This window comes from Hippopotamus amphibius, unplaced genomic scaffold (genome assembly GCF_030028045.1).
Source record: "Hippopotamus amphibius kiboko isolate mHipAmp2 unplaced genomic scaffold, mHipAmp2.hap2 H_2, whole genome shotgun sequence".
Lineage (NCBI taxonomy): Eukaryota > Metazoa > Chordata > Mammalia > Artiodactyla > Hippopotamidae > Hippopotamus > Hippopotamus amphibius.
Window position 1 is genome coordinate 184,691 of NW_026648281.1, and position 25,075 is coordinate 209,765.

At 35.8% G+C, this 25,075-nt stretch overlaps 1 protein-coding gene across 1 annotated transcript in view; it reads left to right on the forward strand.

Annotated features, from left to right (window-relative positions):
* The window catches only part of LOC130843076 (uncharacterized), a 280,003-nt gene that overhangs the window by 83,705 nt on the left and 171,223 nt on the right, over positions 1–25,075 (forward strand). The window contains 5 exon segments of the mRNA XM_057719733.1: positions 13,320–13,625; positions 13,715–14,032; positions 17,923–18,015; positions 18,094–18,408; positions 19,518–19,832. Coding sequence (XP_057575716.1) covers positions 13,320–13,625; positions 13,715–14,032; positions 17,923–18,015; positions 18,094–18,408; positions 19,518–19,832 — 1,347 coding nt within the window.

Sequence of the window (25,075 nt, forward strand, 5' to 3'; positions counted from 1 at the left end):
TAATTTGTGTTTTCTCCCATTTTTTTGGGATTAATTTTGCTACAGGACTATCAGTTTTATTATTCTTTTAAAAAAAATCACTGACTCTGTTGTTTTTCTTTACTGTACATTTCCTTTCTATTTCATTGTACATTTCCTTTCTATTTCATTGATTTGTGTCTTCAGTTTTCATTCCTCTTTTTATTTTTTTTGCTTACAATTTGCTGTTATTTCTGTAGATTTTGGGGATGATACCTTAAATCATTTATGTTCGTTTTTTTTCTATTCTAATGTAGGCATCAAGGAGGCATCAAGGCTCTAAATTTTCTTCTAAACACCAACTTACAGTCTGCTCATTTTGGTACTACATAATTTCTTTTGTATTTTATCATCATGGAATGTTTCTTCTTTTTCTTTGTATATACTCTTTGTTTTATAGTCTTACTTTGTATGATACTAACATAGACACTACATCCTTTTGACTCTAATATGTTTTTGTCTTTGTATTAAATGTATGTATGTTTTTGTAGATAGCATATAATTTCATTTAAATTTACCCAGTCTGTTCTTCTTGGTTTTATGTGAAGTGCTAAAATTATTTAAATTTAATGTAATTATTGATATGGTGGAGTTTAAGTCTACTAGCCTGCTATTCTATATTTTCTTTTTTTAAATTGAAGTATAGTTGATTTACAATGTTGTGTTAGCTTCAGGTGTACAACAAAGTGATTCACATACACACACACACAAACATATATATTCTTTTTCAGATTCTTTTCTCTTACAGATCATTACAAAGTATTGAGTATAGTTTTCTGTGGTATACAGTAGGTCCTTGTTGGTTATCTACTTTAATATAGACATAAGTATTTGTTAATCCCAAGCTCCTAATTTATCCCTCCCCCTTTCCCTCTTTGGTAACCATAATTTTTTTCTCTGCCTGTGGGTCTATTTCTTTTTGAATGTAAGTTCATTTGTATCATTTTTTAAAGATTCTTCATATAAGTGATATCATATGATATTTGTCTTTCTCTGTTTGACTTACTTCACTTAGTATGGTAATCCCTAGGTCCATCCATGTACTGCAGATGACATTATTTCATTCTTCTTTGTGGCTGAGTAATATTCCAATGCATATATATACCACACTTTATCCATTCACCTGTCAATGGACATTGAGATTGCTTCCATGTCTTGGCTATTGTAAATAGTGCTGCAATGAACATTGGGGTGCATGTGTCTTTTTGAATTATGGTTTTCTCCAGATATATGCCCCGGAGTAGGGTTGCAGGATAATATGATAGCTCTATTTTTAGTTTTTAAAGGAATCTCCATATTGTTCTCCATAGTGGTTACATCAATTTACATTCCCACCAGCAGTGTAGGAAAGTTCTTTTTTCTCCACACCCTCTGAAGCATTTTTTATTTGTAGACTTTTTGATAATGGCCATTCTGACCAGTGAGATGATACCTCATTGCAGTTTTGATTTGCATTTCTCTAATAATTAGTGTTGTTGCACATCTTTTCATGTGTCTTTTGGTCATCTGTGTGTCTTCTTTGGAGAAATGTCCAGATCTTCTGCCCATTTTTGATTGTTTGTTTTCTTTTAAATATTGAGCTGTATGAGGTGTTTGTATATTTTGGAGATTAAACCCATGTCAATTGCATTGTTTGTAAATATTTCCTCCCATTCTGTAGGTTTCCTTTTTCTGTTTGTTTATGCTTTCCTTTGCTGTGCAAAAGCTTTTAAGTTTAATTAGGTCCCATGTTTTTTTCAAATTTTCATTACTTTAGGAGATAGATCCAATAAGATATTGCTGTGATTTATGCCAATGAGTGTTCTGCCTTTGTTTTCCTCTAGGACTTTTATTGTGTCCGATCTTACATTTAGGTCTTTAATCCACTGTGAGTTGATTTTTGTGTATTGTGTTAGAGAATATTCTAGTTTCATTCTTTTACATGTAGCTGTCCAGTTTTCCCAGAGCCAGTTTTTAAAAAAATATTTATTTTATTTATTTATTTTGGTTGTGCCAGGTCTTAGTTGCAGCTCATGGCCTCCTTAGTTGTGGCTTACAGGCTCCCCAGTTGTGGCATGTGAGCTCTTAGTTGCAGTGTGCATGTGGGATCTAGTTCCCTGACCAAAGATCAAAACTGTGTCCCTTGCACTGGAAGGGGGATTCTAAACCACTGCACCACCAGGGAACTCCCTGTTAATAATTTTTAATCACCATGTTTCTGCAAAATATTGTTGCAAGTTTATATCCTTTCCCACAGGGCAGCTTTCATGTAAAAGAAGACAGTCTTGTGTTTCAACTAGTTATTGAAGACACTGTCTTTTCTCTAGTGTATAGTCTTGCCTCCTTTGTTGAAGATTGACTAGAGGTGTGTAGGCTTATTTCTGGGTTTCCTATCCTGTTCCATTGATCTACATTTCTGTCTTCATGCCAGTACTGTACTGTTTTGATTACTGTAGCTTTGTAGTATTGTCTGAAGTCAGGAAGCCTTATTCCTCCAGCTCCATTTTTCTTTCTCAAGATTGTTTTGGCTATTCAGGGTCTTTTGTGTTTCCATATGAATTTAAAATATTTTGTTTTAGTTCTGTGAAAAATGCCATTGGTAATTTCCTAGGGATTGCATTGAATCTGTAGATTGCCTTGGGTAGTATGGTCATTTTAACAATATTGATTCTTTCTATCCAAGAACATGGTATATCTTTCCATCTGTTTGTGTCATGTTTGATTTCTTTCATCAGCATCTCATAGTTTTCAGAATACAGTTCTTTTGCTTCCTTAGGTAGGTTTATTCCTAGGTATTTTATTCTTGATGCAATGGTAAATGGGGTTGTTTCCTTAATTTCTCTTTCTGATATTTCATTGTTAGTGTATAGAAACGCAACAGATTTCTGTACATCAGTTTTGTATCATGCAACTTCATTGAATTCATTGATGAGCTCTAGTAGTTTTCTGATAATGTCTTTAGGTTTTCTATGTATAGTATCATGACATCTACAAACAGTAACAGTTTTACTTCCTCTTTTCCAATTTGGATTCCTTTTATTTCTTTTTCTTCTCTGATTGCTGTTGCTAGGACTACCAAAACTGTGTTGAATAAGAGTGGCAAGAGTAGACATCCTTGCCTTATTTCTAATCTTAGAGGAAATGTTTAAGCTTTTCACCATTAAGTATGATGTTAGCTGTTGGGTTTGTCATATATGGACTTTATTATGTTGAATTAGGTTCCCTCTATGCCCACTTTCTAGAGAGTTTTATCATAAATAGATGTTGAATTTTGTCAGAAGTTTTTCTGCATCTATTGAGATGATTATATGGTTTTTACTCTTTAATTTGTTAATGTGGTGTATCACATTGATTGTTTTGTGAATGTTGAAAAATTCTTGCATTCCTGGGATAAATCCCCACTTTGATCATTGTGTGTGATCCTATTAATGTATTGTTGGATTTGGTTTGATAGTATGTTTTTTAGGATTTTTGCATCTATGTTCATGTTCATCAGTGATATTGACTGGTCTTTTTTTTTTTTTTGTGGTATCTTTGTCTGGTCTTATTATAAGGATGATGGTGGCCTCATAGTATGTGTTTGGAAGTGTTCCCTCTGCTATAATTTTTTGGCATAGTTTCAGAAGGATAGGTGTTAACTCTTCTCTAAATATTTGGCAGAATTCACCCGTGAAGCCATCTGGTCCTGGACTTTTGTTTTTTTGGAAGATTTTTAATCACAGTTTCAATTTCAGTACTTGTGATGGTCTGTTCATATTTTCTATTTCTTCTTGGGAGATTGTGCCTTTCTAAGAATTTGTCCATTTCTTCTAGGTTGTCCATTTTATTGGCATATATTTGCTTGTAGTATTCTCTTATGATTCTTTGTATTTCTGTGGTGTTGATTGTAACTTCTCCTTTAGAATTTCTGATTTTATTGAATTAAGTCCTCTCCTTTTTTTTTTTCTTGATGAGTATGGCTAAAGGCTTACCAATTTTGTTTATTTTTTCAAAGAACCAGTTTTAGTTTCATTGATCTTTGCTATTGTTTTCTTCATCTCTATTTCATTTATTTCTGCTCTGATTTTTATGATTTCTTTCCTTATACTAACTTTATGTTTTGTTTGTTCTTTCTCTAGTTGCTTTAGATGTAAGTTTTGGTTGTTCATATGAGATTTTTCTTATTTCCTGAGGTAAGCTTGTATTGTATTGCTATAAACTATCCTCTAAGAACTTCTTTTGCTGCATCCCATAAGTTTGGATCATTGTGTTTTCATTGTAATTTGTCTCTAGGTATTTTTTGATTTCCTCTTTGATTTCTTCAGCGATGTTTTCATTATTTACTAGCATATTGTTTAGCCTTTTTGTGTTTGTCTTTTCTGAAGTTTTTTTTTCTTGTAGTTGATTTCTAATCTCATAGCATTGTGGTTGGAAAAGATGCTTGATATGATTTCAATTTTCTTAAAGTTACTGAGGCTTGCTTTGTGGCCCAGCATGTGATCTATCCTGGAGAACTTCCATGTACACTTGAAAAGAATGTGTTGCTTTCAGATGGAATGCTCTGTAAACATCCATTAAGTCCATCTGGTCTAATGGGTCATTTAAGACCTGTGTTTCCTTATTGATTTTCTGTCTGGATGATCTGTCCATTGATGTAAGTGGGGTGTTAAAGTTCCCCACTATTATTTTGTTAATGACAATTTCTTACTTAATGGCTGGTAGTATTTGTCATATATTGAGGTGCTCCTATGTTTGGCACATATATATTTACAATTGCTACATCTTTTTCTTGGATCGATCCCTTGATCTTCATGCAGTGTCCTTTGTCTCTTGTAACAGCCTTTATTTTAGAGTTTATTTTGTCTTATGTGGGTATTGCTACTCCAGCTTTCTTTTGATATCCAGTTGCATGGAACACCTTTTCCATCCTCTCATTTTCAGACTCTTTGTGTCCCTAGATCTGAAGTAGGTCTAATGTAGACAGCATATATGTGGGTTTATTTTTGTATCCATCCAGCCAGTCTATGTCTTTTGGTTGAAGCACTGAAATTGTTTACATTTAAGGTAATTACAGATATGTATGTTCTTACTGACATCTTGTTAATTGCTTTGGATTTGTTTTTGTAGGTCTTTTTTCTTCCCTTCCTCTTTTGTTCTATTCTTTTGTAATATGATGACTATCTTTAGCATTGTGTTTGGATTCCTTTTTCGTTTTTGTGTGAATATCTATTATAGATTTCTGCTTTGTGATTACCATGAGGTTTTGATATAGCAGTCTATATGTATATATACATGATTGTTTTAAGTTGCTGGTCTCTTAATTTCCAATATCTTGCATTTTTACTCTTCTCACGATTGCTGGTTTTGATCTCATATTTGTGTGTGGATGATTTCCTACCTTTACTGTATGTTTGCCCTTACCAATGAGCTTTCCCTTTTGTAATTTTCTTGATTCTTCTTTGACCTTTTTTTTTTCCTAAGTAGAGAAGTTCCTTTAGCATTTGTTCTAAAGCTGGTTTGGTGGTGCTGAATTCTCTTAGCTTTTGCTTATCTGTAAAGCTTTTGATTTCTCCATCAAATCTGAATGAGAGACTTGCTGGGTAGAATATTCTTGGTTGTATGTTTTTCCCTTTTATCACTTTAAATATATCCTGCCAATCCCTTCTGACATGCAGAGTTTCTGCTGAAAAATCAGCAGATGAACTTATGGGGATTCCCTTGTATGTTATGTGTTACTTTACCTTTGCTGCTTTTAGTATTTTGTCTTTAATTTTTGTCAATTTGATTAATATGTGTCTTGGCATGTTCCTCCTTGGGTTTGTCCTGTATGGGACTCTGTGCTTCCTGGACTTCAGTGACTATTTTCCTTTCCATGTTAGGGAAGCTTTCAGCTTTTATTTCTTCAAATATTTTCTCAGGCCCTTTTTCTCTCTTCTCCTTCTGGGACCCCCCAGTGTGAATGTTTGTGCATTTAATGTTGTCCCAGAGGTCTCTTAAACTGTCCTCATTTCTTTTCATTCTTTTTTCTTTTTTCTGTTCAACAGCAGTGATTTCCACTATTCTGTCTTTCAGCTCACTTATCTGTTCTTCTGCCTCATTTATTGTGCTATTGATTCCTTCTAGTGTATTTTTCATTTCCAGTTTTATTTTCCAGTTTGTGAGTCACTCACTTGGTGGGTATGGAATTTGATTGTATTGCAGATGCGCCCCCTCCTACAATCTCATGGCTTCTTCTTTGTCTCTGGATGTAGAATATCTTTTTTGGTAGGTTACAGTCTTTTTGTTGATGGTTGTTCAGCAGTTAGTTGTGATTTTGGTATTTACATGAGATGAGGTGAGCTCAAGTCCTTCTATTCTGCTATCTTGTCTCCCACACAGAAAGACAAGATATTATGTCACTTAACAAATAATATAAGACCTTACTCTAGTATGTTTCCATTTAACTGTTCTTGTCATTTGTGCTATTGTTGTTATACATTTTCCTTATAAATTTTTTTATAAATTTTATATGTTGTTCTTATTTTTGCTTTAAATATTCTATTATTTAAAAATGAGCAAAAGCTTTTATATTTACTCAGATAATTATCATTTAGAGCAGTCTTTATAGCTTTGGGTAGATCTAAGTTTCCATCTGTTATCATTTTCCTTTAGCTTGAAGATCTTTCTGTAACATTTTTGTGTAGCAATGGTCTGGTGGTCTCAAATTCTATCATCTTTTATTTATCTGAAAACATTTTAGCTTTTATTCATTTTTGAAAGATATTTATTTTCACAGGTGACTGAATTTTAGGTTAGAAAATTTCCGCACAGTACTTTTAACATTGTCATATGGCTAGCATTGCCTCTAAGAAATAGTAATACTTATCTTTGTCCCCTGCTATATAATGTATCAATATTTCCCAGCTGCTATTAGGATTTTTTTTTTTGGTTTATCACTGGCTTTCAATAGTTATATTATCATGTGCTCTGAGGTGGTTTTCCCTATGTTTATCTTATTTGGGTTTTTTTTTTTTTTTAGCTTTTTGGATTGGTGGGTTTATAGTTTTCACTAAATTTGGAAAAATTCCATCCATCATTTAAAACTATTTTTCTACTCATCCCTCATTCTGAATCTCCAAATACACATAATTTTACATGGTTTAGTATCCAAAATGCCATTGATTTTCCTTTCCTATTTTGGTTTTTTGCCTTTTTTTCTCTCTCTGCTTCAGTTTGGATAGTCTCTATTGCTATGTGCTTAATTTCCCATTTTTAAAAATTTTGCTGTGTCTAATCTCTTTTTATGATAATCCAGATTATTTTTCATTCCACATTTTGATTTTTCAGTTTTAGAAATTATGCTTGATTACTTTTTTTAGTTTTTTCTCTCTGCTTTATTTTTATGCTACATAAAGCATTTCTATGTTAGTGGCTTAAGACCTTGGCAGCCAATTCAATAATCTCTGTAGTTTCAGAATCTGCTTTTAATGAGTGCTCTTTTAAAAATTTGTTATGAGTTACAATTTTCTTTCTTGGAAAGTTTTGTAACTTTTTGAGTGGATGTTGGACATTGCTAGGCAGTCCTTTAACAGAAAGAATTCTAGCAATAAATAATCAGAATACAGTCTGATATCACAGAATTATACTTGATAAATTAAAAATTTTTGCATTGAATTATGTTGCATTCACCTCAAAATATGTTCCTTGGATGGCAAAATGATAAATTTTTATTTTGGTTTCCTTTATTTATTTTTTATTTTTAATTAATTAATTAGTTAACTTAGTTATTTAGTTATTGGCTGTGTTGGGTCTTTGTTGTGGCACACGGACTTTCTCTAGTTGCAGCAAGTGGGGACTACTCTTCATTTCGTGGTGTGCAGGCTCCTCATTGTGCTGGCTTCTCTTGTTGTGCAGCATGGGCTCTAGGTGCATGGACTTCAGTAGTTGTGGTACACAGGCTCAATAGTTGTGGCTCACAGGCTCTAGAGTGCAGGATGAATAGTTGTGACACATGGGCTTAGTTGCTCTGTGGCATGTGGTATCTTCCCGGGGTAGGGATCAAACCTGTGTCCTCTGCATTGACAGGCAGACTCTTGACCACTGCACCACCTAGGAAGTCCCTCCCTTCTTTAGATTCAAAACTTTCTCTGTGATCCCACTTTTACTTGCCACATACCCAAATTATACTCCACTTTTACAGCAGTTGTTTCCCTTTTTTGATTTTATTTTCCACACATCTGTGTCTTTTAAGATTGTGTTTGCTTGTCTGAAGTGGGAGAAATGGGAAAGGATGGCAAGGTTAGGTGGTAGATAGGAGGAGTAGAGGGTGATGAAATATGCTAAATACTTATTGAACAAATGTTTTCCCCAAATATTTATGTATTTTTTTTCATATTGAGGCTTTTGCAACTTGGAACGCTCCAAATTAGGGCTTGCTTGATTTCTGCTTCCTTCCTTGTACTCCCTCCCCACTCCCCTTTTTTGGCAGCATTCCACCTTCTTTCAAAATTATAAAACATTTATGAAAGAAATTAAAGAAGATATAGATAAATGAAAAAAATTCTGTGTTCATGGATTGGGAGAATCAATATTGTTAAAATGTCTGTACTACTCAAAGTGATCTATATGTTTGATGCAATCCCTATCAAAATCCCAATGACATTCTTTATAGAAATAGAAATACAACCTAAAATGTGTGTATTGTTTGGTTTCAATATATTCATAATTTTTTTTTTCTTACTATTGACTTTTAGTATCATTCCATTGTGGTCAGAAAAGATACTTGGAATGATCTCAATCTTCTTGAATTTGTTAAGACTTGTTTGTAACCTAGCTTGTCATCTATCCTGGAAAATATTCCATGTGTGCTTGAGAAGAATGCATGTTCTTCTATTGTTGGGTAAATATTCTATTTATACCTGTTAGTTCCATTTGGTCTAACATGTTCAGTTCTGCAGTTTCCTTATTGATTTTCTGTTTGAATGATCTATCAATTATAGAGAGTGGGATATTGAATTCTTCTACTCTTATTGTATTGCTTCTACTTCTCCCTTAAGAGCTGTCCATGCTGCCTTGTATATTGAAGTGCTATAATGTGGGTGCATATATATCTGTAATTTTTATATCTTCTTGTTGAACTGTCTCTCATGACAGTTTTTGACTTAAAGTCTCTTTTGCCTGACTTTGATTTCTTTTGGTTATTATTTGCATGGAATCTCTTTCTCCATCTGTTCACTTTCAGCCTATGCGTGTCATGAAATCTAAAGTGGGTCTCTTGTAGACAGTATGTAGTTGGATCTTGTTTTTTAATCCATTCAGGTCTCTATATCTTTTGACTGTAAAGCATACTACATTTACATTTAAAATCATATTGAAAGGTAAGAGCTTACATTGCCATTTTGTTAATTGTTTTCTGTCTGTTTTGTAGTTTTCTTGCTCCTGCCTACTTCTGTTGTTGTATTTGTGGTTTGATGATTTTTCACAGTGGTATGTTTTGGTCAATTTCTCTTTATCTTTGTGTATGTACTATACTTTTTATTGTAGTTACCATGGAAATTGTATCAAACATTTTATAATTATAGCAGTCTGTAACAGAAGTTAAGTACTGTTACAAAGACAACCTAATTTCAATAGCATGTAGAAACCACATTTTACTGCTCCCTTACACTTTAAGTCATTGAGGTCAGATTTTACTTCTTTGTACATTGTGTTTCCAACAACTTTCTGTAATTATAGTTATTCTTACAATTGTCTTTTGATTTATATTTATATACTAGTGTTAAAAGAAAGTTATGAACCACTATTACAGTATTACAATATTCTGTATTTTTCTTTATATTTACCAATAAGACTTATACTTTCATATGTGAACATACTTTTGTGTTATTGTTTAGTGTTTATTCACATCAACTTGAAGAACTCCTTTTAGCACTTCAGTAACATAATGCTGATGAAATGCCTCGGTTTTTGTTTGTATGGGAGATATATATATAATATAATATATATAATAAATTATATTATTTATAAATATAAATTAATATATTATATTATTTATATATAATATAAATATACATTAATATAAGTTAATATAATATTATAATATATTATATATATAATATAATAGGTACATAATCAATCCATTCACACAGACAGTTTTGCCAGGTAAAGTGTTGATGGTTGGCAGGGTTTTTTTCTTGCAGTACTTTGGATATATCATCTTGCTCTCTTTGCCTTCAAGGTTTCTGCTAAGAAATCTGCTGTTTGTTTTACAGGAACTGCTTTTGTGACAAGTCACTTTTTTTGTTTCTGCTTTCAAAAATTTCTCTCTGTCTTTGAATTCTGGTAACTTAATTATAACATGTGTTCATATGGATCTCTTTGGGTTCTACCTATTTACGAACTTTTGGTCTTCATGAATCAAGATATCTATTTCTCACCCTAGATTTGGGAATTTCTCAGTTATTATTTCTTTAATTAATATTTCTGCCCCTTTGTTTCTGTTTTCCTACTCGGTCTCTTTCTCTGTCTCTCCATATATACATATATTTATTATTATCATTTTTCTGCTTTGTGGTATCCCATATGTGCTATATATTCTCTTTACTCTTATTTTCTTCTTGTTTTTCTAACTTAATAATTTCAAATGGAATGTCTTCAAGCTTGCTGATTCTTTGCTCTCCGTGATAAAATTTGCTTGATGCTTTCCATTGAATTTTTAATTCAATTATTGTATCCTTGAGCTCCAGGATTTCTGTTTAGTTCTTTTTTATGTTTTCTAGCTCTTTATGAAACTTCCCATTTTGTTCATGTATAGTTTTCCTGATTGTTTAGTTGTCTCTCTGAATTCTCTTGTACATCGTTGAGCTTCAAAACAATTAATTTGAATTTTGTATCAATCAGTTCAAAGATCTCTATATCTTTAGGGTCAGTTTCTGGAGCTTTATTAATTTCCTTTGCTGGTGTCATGTTTGCCAGATTCTTCATGATCTGTGGAGGCTTGCATTGGTGATGGTGCTTTTGAAGGAGCAGACACTTCTTCAAAAGACTTTACAGACTGGTTTCCACAAGTAAAGATCTTCTGCCAGGTTCCCTGAACTGATAGGACTGCCTCTGGAATCATGGTCTAGCAGAGCCAGAGTCAGATTATTTGGCAGTTTCTGGGGCTGCTTTGGGACCTACAGTCAGTGGGTATGTTAGTAAAGGCATGGATGGGTGTGGTTTTCTCTGGGTGACTGATGGCGAGGATTGCCTCCCTACTGTGGTAGAGTGGGTCTGGACACAAGTCAAAGGGCTGCCTCAGTATCTGCACTCAGGACTGCAGTTGGCCCTCCTGTTACCAGGGTTGCCAATGGGTGTGTCTCCTTCTGGATCCCTAGGCAGACAGGACTGCCTTCAGGGCCATCATAGTGCAGGGTTGGAGCCATGTCATGGAGCTGATTCTGGGTCCACAGTTCTGTCTGGTACTGGCAGGCATGTTGCTGGGGGCACACTGTTTCTATGGGAGGATGAGTGTTGGGTAATCTCCTTTTCTATCATCTTGTTGATGTCAGATACGAATGCAGAATAAGCACAATGACAGAATTAAAATCAATTAATATCACCCCTCTGCATTTTCTCTGATTCCTGTCTCAGAAGAAAAAGCTGTAGTAGGAACTCTTTGGCAAACTCCTTGTCTTGTAAACTTCCACTCAGAACTCACTCTCTCCCAGGTTCATTGACAAATCCTGGGGTCTCAAGAGAGATGGCTAGGACCCCCCACCCCACCCCATGAGTCTCTGAGCTTTCTTAACTCATGTTCCTTCATGGTCACCTAAGAAATTCTTGGAATTTTTGGCATCAAAAATTATTAGAAAAATAGAATGTAGAACCATATAAGTTCATTAGTTATAATGTCTATATTTCTTCTCTCAAGCTCCCATCTGTCTACAGGGTGGCATGCACTCATGGATCCAGCTCTCATGATTTTTCTTAACTAAATCACTTGAGGATTGGGTCGTGGGAGAGAAAACTATTCAGATTATTAACCCCACAAGTCTCAGGATGGCTTTCTAACTTTCTCTGGATGACAGGTCTCAACTCTCTCATAGTCCATGTCCCTCTCGGTTGGTTCTGTTCTTCATATCTCTGCACTCAAGTTTGATGCCCACATATTATGCAGTTTCCTTGGGCTCTGTGGTCCCAGGCTCCTAAGTGTGAAATTCACTTCTCCAACCAATCTTAAAATACATGTTGCTGGTATTCAGCCATTCCAGATGATCTGTCTTGGGCTCTGTAGTTTCCAGGCCCCTAGGTAAGCAATTCATATTTCTAACCAATCTCAAAGTATACGTTGTTGGGATTCAGTTATTCCAAACTGACCCTGCAAATCCTTCTGGATCTCTCTTCAAAATCTTTTTCGTGAAAATGCAATTCTGTGGTACATGAAGGTTGCAGCAGCCATTCAGAATGCAATCCAGTGCTACCATGTCATCTATGATGAGAAAAGAGCTACTACCCAGACATCACAGGATTGTTCTTTCAAGAGGGTAGATAGAATTGAATTCAGCAAGGAACCAGAACCTGTGCCATTAACGTCAGGCATGAATGAAACTGCAGCTTGTCCTCTGTCTCCTGTTGCTGACAATCCTTCAGCTTTACCATCTCCCACCTCCTCTCCCTCCTGCAGTCTGTAACTCTCGCCTGTTCACTTGATGCCAGCCCCTCTATGCCAGCTGTTGTACTGTACTACTATACTTTTTAAGGTACTGTAGTGTAAAATCAAAAATGTTTATTTTTTGTGTTTGTTTTTTATGTATTATTTGTGCAAAAAGTATTATAAACCTATTACAGTAGAGTACTATATAGCTGATTGTATTAGCTGGGTACCTAGGCTAAATTTGTTGGACTTACAAATATGCTCTCGGAACGGAACTTGTTTGTATATAGGTGACTTACTGTACTTTCAGATCCATTGTCTGAATTTGAATGTCTTACCAGCTTTACTCTCCTGTAATTGTGATTTGGTGCTGTGGTGAGGGGAGGAGAGAGTGAACGCACCTTGTAGGACCACATAGCTGAATATCTTAAGTGACTTTTCAGAGTTTCAGTCATCTTCCTATAAATTGTCATATTAGGATTGAGTTTCATAGTTCATAGATGGGATGTATAGTATTAGATGTAGTATACTGCTCAAATATTTTGCTCTAATAAACCCATGGAAAAAATTGAGATAAAAAAATGCAATTCTGACACTAACTGTCAAATTATCTCTCCATGCACCACTCCTGGAAAAGAAAAGCTTTCACACTATTGCTTGTGACATGTTGTTTCCATTTGCAAGCCAGGATCAAGAACACTCACTGGGTTTGTTTGCTTGTTTCTCTTAGGGTTTATGCATTTAGCAGGGGATAGACCCTGCTCAGGGCGAGTAGAAGTACATTCTGGAGAAGCCTGGACCCCAGTATCTGACAGGAACTTTACACTCCCCACTGCCCAGGTCATCTGTGCAGAGCTGGGATGCGGCAAGGCTGTGTCTGTCCTGGGACACATGCCCTTCAGAGAGTCAGATGTCCCAGTCTGGGCTGAAGAGTTCAGGTGTGCAGGGGAGGAGCCAGAGCTCTGGTCCTGCCCCAGAGTGCCCTGTCCAGGGGGCACTTGTCACCACAGTGGAGCTGCTCACCTTGTCTGTTCAGGTGAGATGCAGATCAGGATTTAACCTCCCTGCACACCCTGTTGGGGTAAGAAAATCATGAGATTTTGCTGAAATCTTGTCTTCTATCAATGTACACAGAAGTCCGGCTCATGAAAAACGGCACCTCTCAGTGTGAGGGGCAAGTGGAGGTGAATATTTCTGGACGATGGAGAGCGCTCTGTGCCTCCCACTGGAGTTTGGCCAATGCCAATGTTGTCTGTCGTCAGCTCGGCTGTGGAGTCGCTATGTCCACCCCAAAAGGAGCACACTTTGTGGAAGGAAGTGATCAGATCTCAACAGCCCGATTTCACTGCTCGGGGGCTGAGTCCTTCTTGTGGAGTTGCCCTGTGACTGCCCTGGGTGGTCCTGACTGTATCCGTGGAAACACGGCCTCTGTGATCTGCTCAGGTAAGAGAAAGGGAAGGGCTAAATTGTACTCAGGATGCTCCTGGAGTGAAATATCCCAAGAGCAGAGAGTGAGGGAAAACTGGCTTCATAAGTTAGATATTTCATGGTGAAATATGGTTCTTCTCATTGTTCATTCATTTTTTTCAGGGCAGGGCAGGAAGTGTTAAGGGGGATAATATATTTTTAGGCAACATTATTATTTACATATGATCATAGAAAAATGTATAGCAATAAGTGTATACATCAGTCATGTACCCCAATCCCGATCAACAGAGAACATTAACAGCACCACAGCAGCCACTGTTGCATCCCCATAAATATGCCCTCTCTCCCCTCCAGCAAAAATCTCTTACCTAAATTCTACTACCATATTTTATTGGTTTTTGAACTTTATACAAAATCATGCAGTATGTTTTCTAATGTGTCTAACTTTGACTTTATATTTTGGATTCACCCATGATGTTGTTTACATCAGCAGTTTATTCATTTTTATTACTGTAGAGTATTCCTTTGAATGATCACATGGCCATGTATTGATCCATTGAACAATAGATGGTAGAGATTTGAGTTGTTTCCAGTTCTTGACTATTACAAATATGATGCTACAAGTTACCATGACAATGATTTTGGGTACAAATATATGTTATTTATCTTGTTCTTTTAACCCTTGGTCTTTCATTTTCATTTTCTTAATGGTATGGTATTTTTTTTTTTTCACCTTAAGTGCTCCAACTAAGAAATCTTTATTATATGCTACAGGTATGGTATTTTTTGATGAGCCAAGTTCTTAATCTTTTTTTTTTTCCTCTTAGAAAGAGTTTTATTGAGATATAATTGACCTACAATAAACTGCATATATTTAAAGTGTACAATTTGTTATTTTTTCTTATTAGCCATCTATTTTATACATATTAATGTATATATGGCAATCCCAATCTCCCAATTCATCCCATTCCCTCCCTCCCCCCCCACCCCGGTGTCCATATGTTTGTTCTCTACATCTGTGTCTCTATTTCTGTCTTGCAAACCGATTGATCTGCACCATTTTTCTGGATTCCATATACATGCTTTAATAAATGATATTTGTTTTTCTCTTTCTGATTTCACTTTGTATGATAGTCTAGGTCCACCCATGTCTCTGCAAATGTCCCAATTTCATTCCTTTTTATGGCTGAGTAGTATTCCACTGTATATATGTACCACATCTTATTTATCCATTCGTCTGTTGATGGACATTTAGGTTGCTTCCATGACCTGGCTATTGTAAATAGTGCTACAATGAACATTGGGGTGCATGTGTCTTTTTGAATTACACTTTTCTCTGAGTATATGCCCAGTAGTGGGATTGCTGGGTCATATAGTAGTTCTATTTTTAGTTTTTTCATGAACCTCCATGCTGTTCTCCATAGTGGCTGTATCAATTTACATTCCCACCAACAGTGCAAGAGGGTTCCTTTTTCTCCACATCTTCTCCAGCATTTATTGTTTGTAGATTTTCTGATGATGCCCATTCTAACCTGTGTGAGGTGATACCTTGTCGTTTTGATTTGCATTTTTCCAATACTTAGTGATGTTGAGCAGCTTTTCATGTGCCTCTTGGCCATCTGTGTGTCTTCTTTGGAGAAATGCCTGTTTAGGTCTTCTGCCCATTTTTTGATTGGGTTGTTTGGTTTTTTGCTATTGAGCTGGATGAACTGTCTATATATTTTGGTGATTAATCCTTTGTCTGTTGATTCATTTGCATATTTTCTCCCATTCTGAGGGTTGTCTTTTTGTCTTATTTATAGTTTCCTTTGCTGTGCAAAAGCTTTTAAGTTTCATTAGGTCCCGTTTGTTAATTTTTGTTTTTATTTCCACTACCTTAAGAGGTGGGTCAAAAAGGTCTTGCTGTGATTTACATCAAAGAGTGTTCTTTCTATGTTTTCCCCTAAGAGTTTTATAGTGTCTGGCCTTACATTTAGGTGTTTAATCCATTTTGAGTTTATTTTTGTGCAAAGCTCTTAATCTTTAGAAAATATAACTAACCACTTTTTCCTTTACATTTAGTGCTTCTCATATCCTCTTATAAGGACCTTTGCCTACCCCAAGATCATAAAAACTTTCTGCAAGAGTATCTTACAGAAGTATAATTATTTTTCTCTTGCATGTAATTGTACATTCCTTCTGGGATTGATATCTTTGTAAGATAAGGGTCAAGTTTCATGTGGATATCCAATCAACTCAGTCTTTTTCTGAAAAGACTCTTTTCCCCACTTCAGTGCCACCTTTGTCATAAGCAGAAAGGCATTTTTGAGACTCTCTGTTCTGTTCCATGTATCATTTGTCTATCCTTGCACCAATACCACATATTCTTAGTTATTGTAACTTTATAGTGTCTGGATGATTTTAATTTACAGGAGTTACTTTATATTAACTCCTCTAACTTTGTTGCTTTTCTCGCCAACTGTGTTAGTCATTCTTGGTCTTTTGTATTTTGTTTGAATTTTGGAATCAGCTTGTCATTTATCACCAAAAGAAGAGCATAACGGTATTTTGATTGAGACTAGATTTAATCTACACAGAAATTTGAGGATGATTGACTTTGACAATTTTGAGTCTCCCAGATCATTCACATGATATATCCTTCCATTCAGTTACTTCTCTAATTTCTCTCAGAGGTTTACCCATCTTCTACTAGGCTTTGTCCTAGGCATTTTATGTTTTTGATGTTATTAGTATTTCTTTTAGTGAAAGTGTCCTAGGAATGAATTCTCTCTGACTTGTTTCACCTTTTAATTATTTTTTATTTTGATGTAATTTGAGACTTACAGAAAAGTTGCAAGAATAATGTAAAAATTCCCAGATGACTTTTACCTGGATTTCCCAATGTTAGGATTTTGCTTTAATCTCTCTCTCTCTCTCTCCCTCTCTTTCTCTCTCTCTCTTTCCCTCACTGTCCCCCTCCCACCCCATTTCTCCCTGAATATGTAAAATCTTTCTGAATTAGGTTGCAGACTTAATGTCCCTTTACCCCTAAAATACTTCAAGGAATTTCCTTACGTAACCACAGTTTAGTCAAGTCTTCAGATGACTTCAGGCCCAGATGACATCTAAGTGCAACCACATGAAAGACCCCAAGGTAGAACTGCCAACTTAAGTCTTTCCTAAATTACTGACCCAGGAAATCATGAGCAAAATGAAATATATTATTTTTGCCTCAGCTGCTAAGTTTTGGGGATAACTTATTACACAGCAATATAACCATGACACTTACCATGTGACCTGCATTTCTAAACAGAGGAATATTTGTCCTCTGATTTTACCGTTTCTACCTTATGCTGATCTAATGTGCTGATACAATCATTCTTTAGTTCTTAATTTCAGCCTTGATGTTTTACAGATCGAGAATTTTTATTTGTGTTTTGTTTTCATTTCTCTGCCAAGATACACATCTTGTCAATTAATTCCATGAGCACTTTAATCATGGCTATTTAAATTCTCTGTAAGGTAACTAATAGCTGAATAACCTGGAAGATTCTTTCTAATGTTTCCTTTTCCCTCTTTGTTTTCAATGAGATCTCTTTTATATAAGTATTTTTTAATGACAAACATTGTAGATGAAAAATGGTAGAATTCCTTTGGAAAGGCTTTTATTTTGCTTCTTCTATTTAGGGATAGATTTAGGGATAGAACACCTTATTTATCTCATTCTTAGTGCAGTGCTTGGCTTAAAACAAAAATTGTGGCATTATCAGAAGCAGAACTCTCCATAGAGAGGTGAACTCTAAATTTACGATAACTTTACTATGTTACAGCTTTCATTGTAGACTCCATCACTAGGTCATTATTTAGCTTAATTCAGTTCCTGTTCTTCAAACCTACTAACCCTTTGATCATTGCTGTTTCTGCAGGAAACCAGACCCAGGTGCTGCCCCAGTGCAATGACTCACTGTCTGAACCTGCAGGCTCTGCAGCCTCCGAGGAGAGCGCCCCCAACTGCTCAGGTTAGGGGTCCCAGAGAACCCGAGGGCCCTTCTCACTCCCTGTGTCAATGCCCCATTGTCCCATTTCTCTCTCCTCAGACAGCAGACAGCTCCGCCTGGTGGACGGGGGCGGTCACTGCGCCGGGAGAGTGGAGATCCTTCAGCAGGGCTCCTGGGGCACCATCTGTGATGATGGCTGGGACCTGGACGATGCCCACGTGGTGTGCAGGCAGCTGGGTTGTGGAGAAGCTGTCAATGCCACGGTGTCTGCTCACTTCGGGGCGGGATCAGGGCCCATCTGGCTGGACGACCTGAAATGTACAGGAAAGGAGTCCCACGTGTGGAGGTGCCCTTCCCTGGGCTGGGGGCAGCACGACTGCAGGCACAAGCAGGACGCGGGGGTCACCTGCTCAGGTCTGTGCTGCACATTTTCCACAGACTGGGGGAGGGGGTGGGGGCATGGAGGACGGGGTTCTGAGCCCTGAGGGAGAGTTGCTGAAAGGGCCAGAGAAGGAAGCTTCCTCTCATGGAGCCTGTCTTTCCAGCAGACTTGAAGATTAGGTGCTTTCACTTCCTTCTGCAGCAGCTGAGGTTCTGGCCCTTTCTTCTCAGCAATACCTCCTGGCAGAGCCATTTCTTACAGTCTCCACTTGAAAGCTGGGCTCTCTCTTCAGTTATGTATGGTGCAAAAATCTTAAACCCATGATACTAGTTTCTCTTTGCTTCTGCAACAAATTACCACGTAGTTAATGGTTTAAAACAACATGTTTATTGCCTCACAGTTCTGTAGGTTCAGGGTCCACCAGGGATCTCACTGGGCTGGAATCAAGGTTTCAGCAGGGCCACACCACTTCTGAGGCTCTGGGAAGAGTCCGTTTCTTGTCTCTTCAAGCTTCTGGAAACTGCCTGCCTTCCTTGGCTCATAGCCGCCTTCATTCACCATCAGACCAGCAGTGCTGCTTGTCTCTAACCATTATCCACAGTCACATCTCCCTCTAGCTAGAGCCAGGAAGGTTATTCCACTTTTAAGGATAGTGGGTCTAAGGATGTGATTAGCCTGGGCTCTCGTGGTCAATCTCACCATCCCAAAGTCCTTAGATTAATCATATATTTAAAGTGACTTTTGCCAGGTAAGGTAACATATTCACAGGTTCCAGGGATTGGGATGTGGACATTTGCAGGTCCATTATTCTGCCTACCTCCAATGTCCACATCACATCCCTTTCACACACTCTTTTAGAGGTTTCTTCGGGAAGCAGGATTCAGCTCCTCTTTCCTGCAAAATGCCCACCCAGGTTGGTCTTCCTCTCAGTTTATACCCATTGCATCACTATGGTAGGAATAGAAAGACTGTTACTAATGGACAAAGTCATGTAAAAGTGAGACTTATTTCAGTCTTGTCACCTAGTATGTGTCTCATTAACAGAGTCAGGGATGAGTGTTCACAATTTCTGGGAGAGAGGGAAACCTAGACCACTGAGTGGAGTGCTCACTGTGTCCTGTTTCCTTCCTTTCAATTTCAGAGTTCCTGGCCCTCAGGGTGGTGAGCGAGGACCAGGAGTGTGCTGGGTGGCTGGAAGTTTTCTACAACGGGACCTGGGGCAGTGTCTGCCACAACCCCATGGAAGAAATCACCTTGTCCATCATCTGCAGACAACTTGGCTGTGGGAACAGTGGAACCCTCAACTCTTCTGTTGCTCTTAGGGAAGGTTCTAGACCCCGGTGGGTAGATGGAATCCAGTGCCGGAAAACTGATACCTCTCTCTGGCAGTGTCCTTCTCACCCTTGGAATTACAGTTCATGCTCTCCACAGGATGAAGCCTATATCTCCTGTGCAGGTGACTTACTGTTTGTTTCTGTGTCTGTCCTAACCTTGTAGAATGTTAGTAGTGAGATTTTATGTTTTCAAATCTAAGTGAAAAGTTTAAGTTGGGTCTACAAATGAAGTTTGGAAGGAGCTGATTTAATCCACATGTTCCAGACTTGTTTTTAAAAATTTTTAATTGACATATTATACACATAACATTATATTAGTTTCAGGTGTACAACATAATGTTTACATATTTGTACATATTGGGACATGATCATCACTATAAGTCTAGTAATATCCATCAGCATATATAGTTACAATTTTTTCTTATAATGAGAACTTTTAAGATGTATTTTCTTATCAACTTTCAAACGCATGATACAGTATTAACTGTAGTCACCATAGTGTACATTACATCCTCATGACATTCATTTTAGAACTGGAGGTTTGTAACTTTTGACTACCTTCACCTATTTTGCTCATACCAACCCACCTCTAACAACCACCAAACTGTTTTCTGCATCTCTGAACTCATTTTTTTGTATTTGTTTTAAGAATCCACATATAAATGAGATCACATGGTATTTTTCTTTCTCTGTCTGATTTACCTCATTTAGCATAATGCCCTTAATGTCCATTCATGTTGTTGAAAATGGCAAGATTTTCTTCTTTTTTGTAGTTGGATATATATACATATCGCACTTTTTTATCCATTCATCTGTCATTGAAAACTTACGTTGTTTGTCTATTGTAAATAATGCTGCAGTGAACATCGGGTTGCACATATCTTTTCAAGAAAGTGTTTTCATTTCCTTCAGATAAATACCCAAAGGAGAAATTGCTAAATCATACAGCAGTTCTATTTTTAATTTTTGAGGACCTTCAGTACTGTTTTCCATAGGGGCTGCATCAACATACCTCCCCCTCAACTGTGCACAAGCTTTCCCTTCACTCCACATTCTCACCAACTCTTGTTATTTCTTGTCTTTTTGATAAAAGCAATTCTGTGAGGTGATATTTCATTGTGAGTTTGTTTTGCATTTTCCTGATGATTAATAATGTTGCACACTTTTCCATGTACCTGTTGGCCAACTGTATGTTTTCTTTGACAAAAATGTCTAATCAGGTCGTTTGCCCATTTTAAAATCAGCTTGTTTGGTTTTTGCTATTGAGTTGTATGAGTTCTTTAAGTATTTTGGATATTAACCCTTATCAAAAATATAATTTGCAAATATTTCCTCTAATTCCATAGATTGCCTTTTCATTTTGTTGATGGTTTCCTTTGTGCAGAAGTTTTTAAGTTTTATATAGTCCCACTTGGTTATTTTTGCTTTTGTTACTTTTGCATCAAATCCAAAAAGTCATCCCGAAGACTGATGTCAAGGACCTTTTTTTCCTATTTTTTCTTCTAGGGTTTTTATGGCTTCAGGACTTATGATCAAGTCTTCAACTTATTTTGAGTTAATTTTTGTGAATGGTGTAAGATAGTGGTCCAGTTTCATTCTTTTGCACGTAGCTGTGCAGTTTTCCCAACACCATTTATTGAAGAGACTGTCCTTTCCCCATTGTATATTCTTGGCTCCATTGTCAAAAGTTAATTGACCATATATACTTGGGTTTATTTCAGGGTTCTCTATTCTGTTCCATTGATCTCTGTATCCATTTTCATACCAATACCATACTGTTTTGATTAATGTAGCTTTGTAATATAGTTTTAAATCAGGAAGCATGACACTGCCAGCATTGTTCTTGTTTCTCAAGATTGCTTTGGCTATTTGGGGTCTTTTGTGTTTCCATACAAATTTTAGGATTGTTTGTTCCATATCTCTGAAAATTTCCATTGGAATTTTGATAAGGATTGCAGTGAATCTGTAGATTGCATTGTGTAGTAGTAGCATTTTAACACCATTAGGTCTTCCAATCCATGAGCACAAAATATCTTTCCATTTATTTGTGTCTTCTTCAATATCTTTCATCAGTGTCATAGTTTTCAGTGTATGGGACTTTCACCTCCTTGGTTCAATTTATTTCTAAGTATGTTATTGTTTTCGATACAATTGCCTACATGTCATACTGAATAATAGATAAGAGTAGCTTAAAATCTATTTAATAATTTTTCATTAAAATTATGTAAGTGAAACTGAATATAAATTAATTCTGTGCTTATGGACTAATTATTTTTATATGCACTATTTATTATCACAAGCCATTGCTATTAAATTATATTTGCTTTATTGTTTTGCTGATTAGCATAGATTTAAAGGAATTCTATTCCACTGAATTTTATTCATCTACTCATTTATTCAATAAATATTTGTCAAGTCCCTATCATGGTATTTAGAAAAGGTTATCCATACATTCTTGTTGAATGAGTGCATACAATGTTCAGGTACTGCCCTAATAGCAGAAAAGCAGGGTGAATAGGATGTGCAAGGTCCTTCCTCTAGTGGAACTTTCATTCACGGGTGTGTGTGTGTGTGTGTGTTTGTGTGTACATACATAGATGTCTGTGTTTATATTTGTAGGATGTGGGGAGTGATAAAGAAGTAAGTATTTTAAGTTATTTCAGATATCTTTAAGATATCTTTATGATATCTTTCATTACCATTTTTATTTTTTCTCTAGAATGTTTTAAATTTTCCTATTTATAGGAACTCTCTATAAACTAACATCATTTACTGTTTTACTTACATGTTTTTGTAAATATTTCCTCCCATTTTTTGCATATGTTTTTAGGATTATGTATGTGTGAGGGGGTTATGTGATTAAATCTACAATGCTTTACTTTTATGATTTCTGCCTTTATGCAATGTTTCAAATGCCATTCTGCTTCTCAAAATAACTTTTAATCATTTTATTTTCTGCAAATAATTTTACAATTCCACTAAATAATATTTAAAACCTTGTTGTATTATCTGAGTCTATTTTACTGTGTGTGATGGTGTAATATCACCAGATAAGAATTACACTTTAGATATGTAAGATACCTTAGTTCCATCACAAGATAAAAATGCATTGTTTCATGTTTTCATGGATATGACATCAAAAGAACAGGCAAAAATAGACAAGTGGGAATATATAAAACTGAAAAGCTTCTGCACAGCAAAGGAAACAACAATACAGTGAAAAGGCAATTTACAGCAAACCATATAAGGGGTTAATTTCCAAAATATATAAGGAACTCCTATAATTCAAGAGCAAAACAAAAACAACAACAACAAAAATCCCTAATAACATGATTAAAAAATTGGCCAAGGACTTGAATAGACATTTCTCCGAAGAAGACATACAAATAGCCAACAGTTATATGAAAAGGTGCTTGACATCGCTAATCATCAGGGAAATGTAAGTCAAAACCACAAGAAATATCACCTCACACCTGTCAGATGGCTATGATTTAAAAAAAAAAAAAGACAAGTGTTGGCAAGGTTGGGTAGAGATTGAAACTTTTCTGAGTATTGATCCACATTAAATGTGTAAATTGTATTTCAATAAAATGACCAAAACTCTGTATGATTTATAATGATGTCCCTTTTCATTCCTGGTATTATTAACTTCATTTTCTCTCTGCTCTTGATTAGCATTGCCTGGTGTTTATCAATTTTCAAAGAGCCACGTTTGAAAGGTTTTCCTTTATTTTCTCCATCTTACGCTTACCTTCTTTTTCATTAATTTTTTTTTAAGTTTTTGTTTTTGTTTTTGTTTTTTTTGGCACACGGGCTTAGTTGCTCCGTGGCATGTGGGATCTTCCTGGAGCTGGGATCGAACCTGTGACCTCTGCATTGGCAGGCAGATTCTTAACCACTGTGCCACCTAGGAAGCCCCTTTCATTAATTTTTGTTCTTTTCTTTATTAACCCCAACGTTCTATGTCCTTCAGTCTTTATTTTCTCATCTCCTGGTTTCTTAAATGGAAGCTTACATTTTTTTTCATTTTCAGTCTTCCTTCTTTTCTAAATCTAGGGTATAAATTTCCCTTAGGCACTACTTTAGTGGCTTCAGAAGAATTTAGTTACACCATACCTTTATTATTGTTATTTCTCAATATTTTCTAATTTTTAAATTTATTCCCAGACCCAGGTATTTTTTAGTCAGGGTGTTGCTTAATTTCCCCAAATAGGGATTGCTAAGTATATTTTCTTATTAATTCTTAACTTCACTGTGGTCAGAGTAAATACTCTGTATGAATTCAGTTATCTCAAAGTTTTTGTCCTATCATATGGTCATTTTGATAAATGTTCCTAGTGCATTTACAACAATGTGAACTCTTTCATTGTCGGGTGCATTGTTCTATACATGTGTTGATTGCATTGTTTTACGTCTACTATATTCTTCTTTCTTTTTTGTATGCGTGGTCTGCATGCTATGGAAAAGATATGTTAAAGTTCCCCTATTTTGATTGTGATTTTGTCTATTTCTTCTTTTCATTCTGCCAAGTATTGTTCTATATTTCAAAGATGTCAAAGTTTTGACATCTTTCTTGGATTGTGATATTTATAATATCTTTATTAAGGACTTATCCCATTATAATAATGCAAATACCCTCTTTAATTCAATTAGCACATGTTGCCTTAAAGTCTACTTTCTGTGACATTGATATAGCTATTCCAGTTTTCTTACCGTTAGTATTCACATAGTATATACATTTTCCCCATCATTTTACTTTCAACCTTTCTTTGCCCTCCTATATAAGATAAGTAGCTTGCAGGTAGCATTTACATGAATTTTATTATCTTATCTAGACTGGCTTTAATTTGAAGTATCTAATGCATCTATTATCAGTAAATGCAATTACTGATATTGTTGGGTTAGTATCTACCATTTGCTTTTAATTGACTCACCTGCTTTATGTTCTTTTTTTCTCTCCTTTTTTCCCTTTTTCTGTATTAAACAAATCTCTTATTCCAGATTTTCCTTATTTCCTTTGATTTTAAGCAGCTTTACTAGGATGTGGGGGTTTTCATACCCTTCCATCCATTTAAAAAATTCTCCATTATTATATCTTCAAATATTCTGCTCAGTCTCTCTGTCTCTGTTTCTCTCCTCCTCCTCCTCCTCCTTCTTATCTCTCATTTCTAGGACTCCTCTAAGTCACTAATTTTGTATTGAGTTCTATGTAAAATTCTTTTAAATCTATTCATTCAATTCTTAATTCTAGACATTTTATTTTTAGTTGGCACCTGTTCCTTTGATTTTTATAGTTACAATTATTTGTTAAATTTGTTCATCTTTCCACCTGTTTATTGTCTTTTTTCCTAAATACATTGATCAT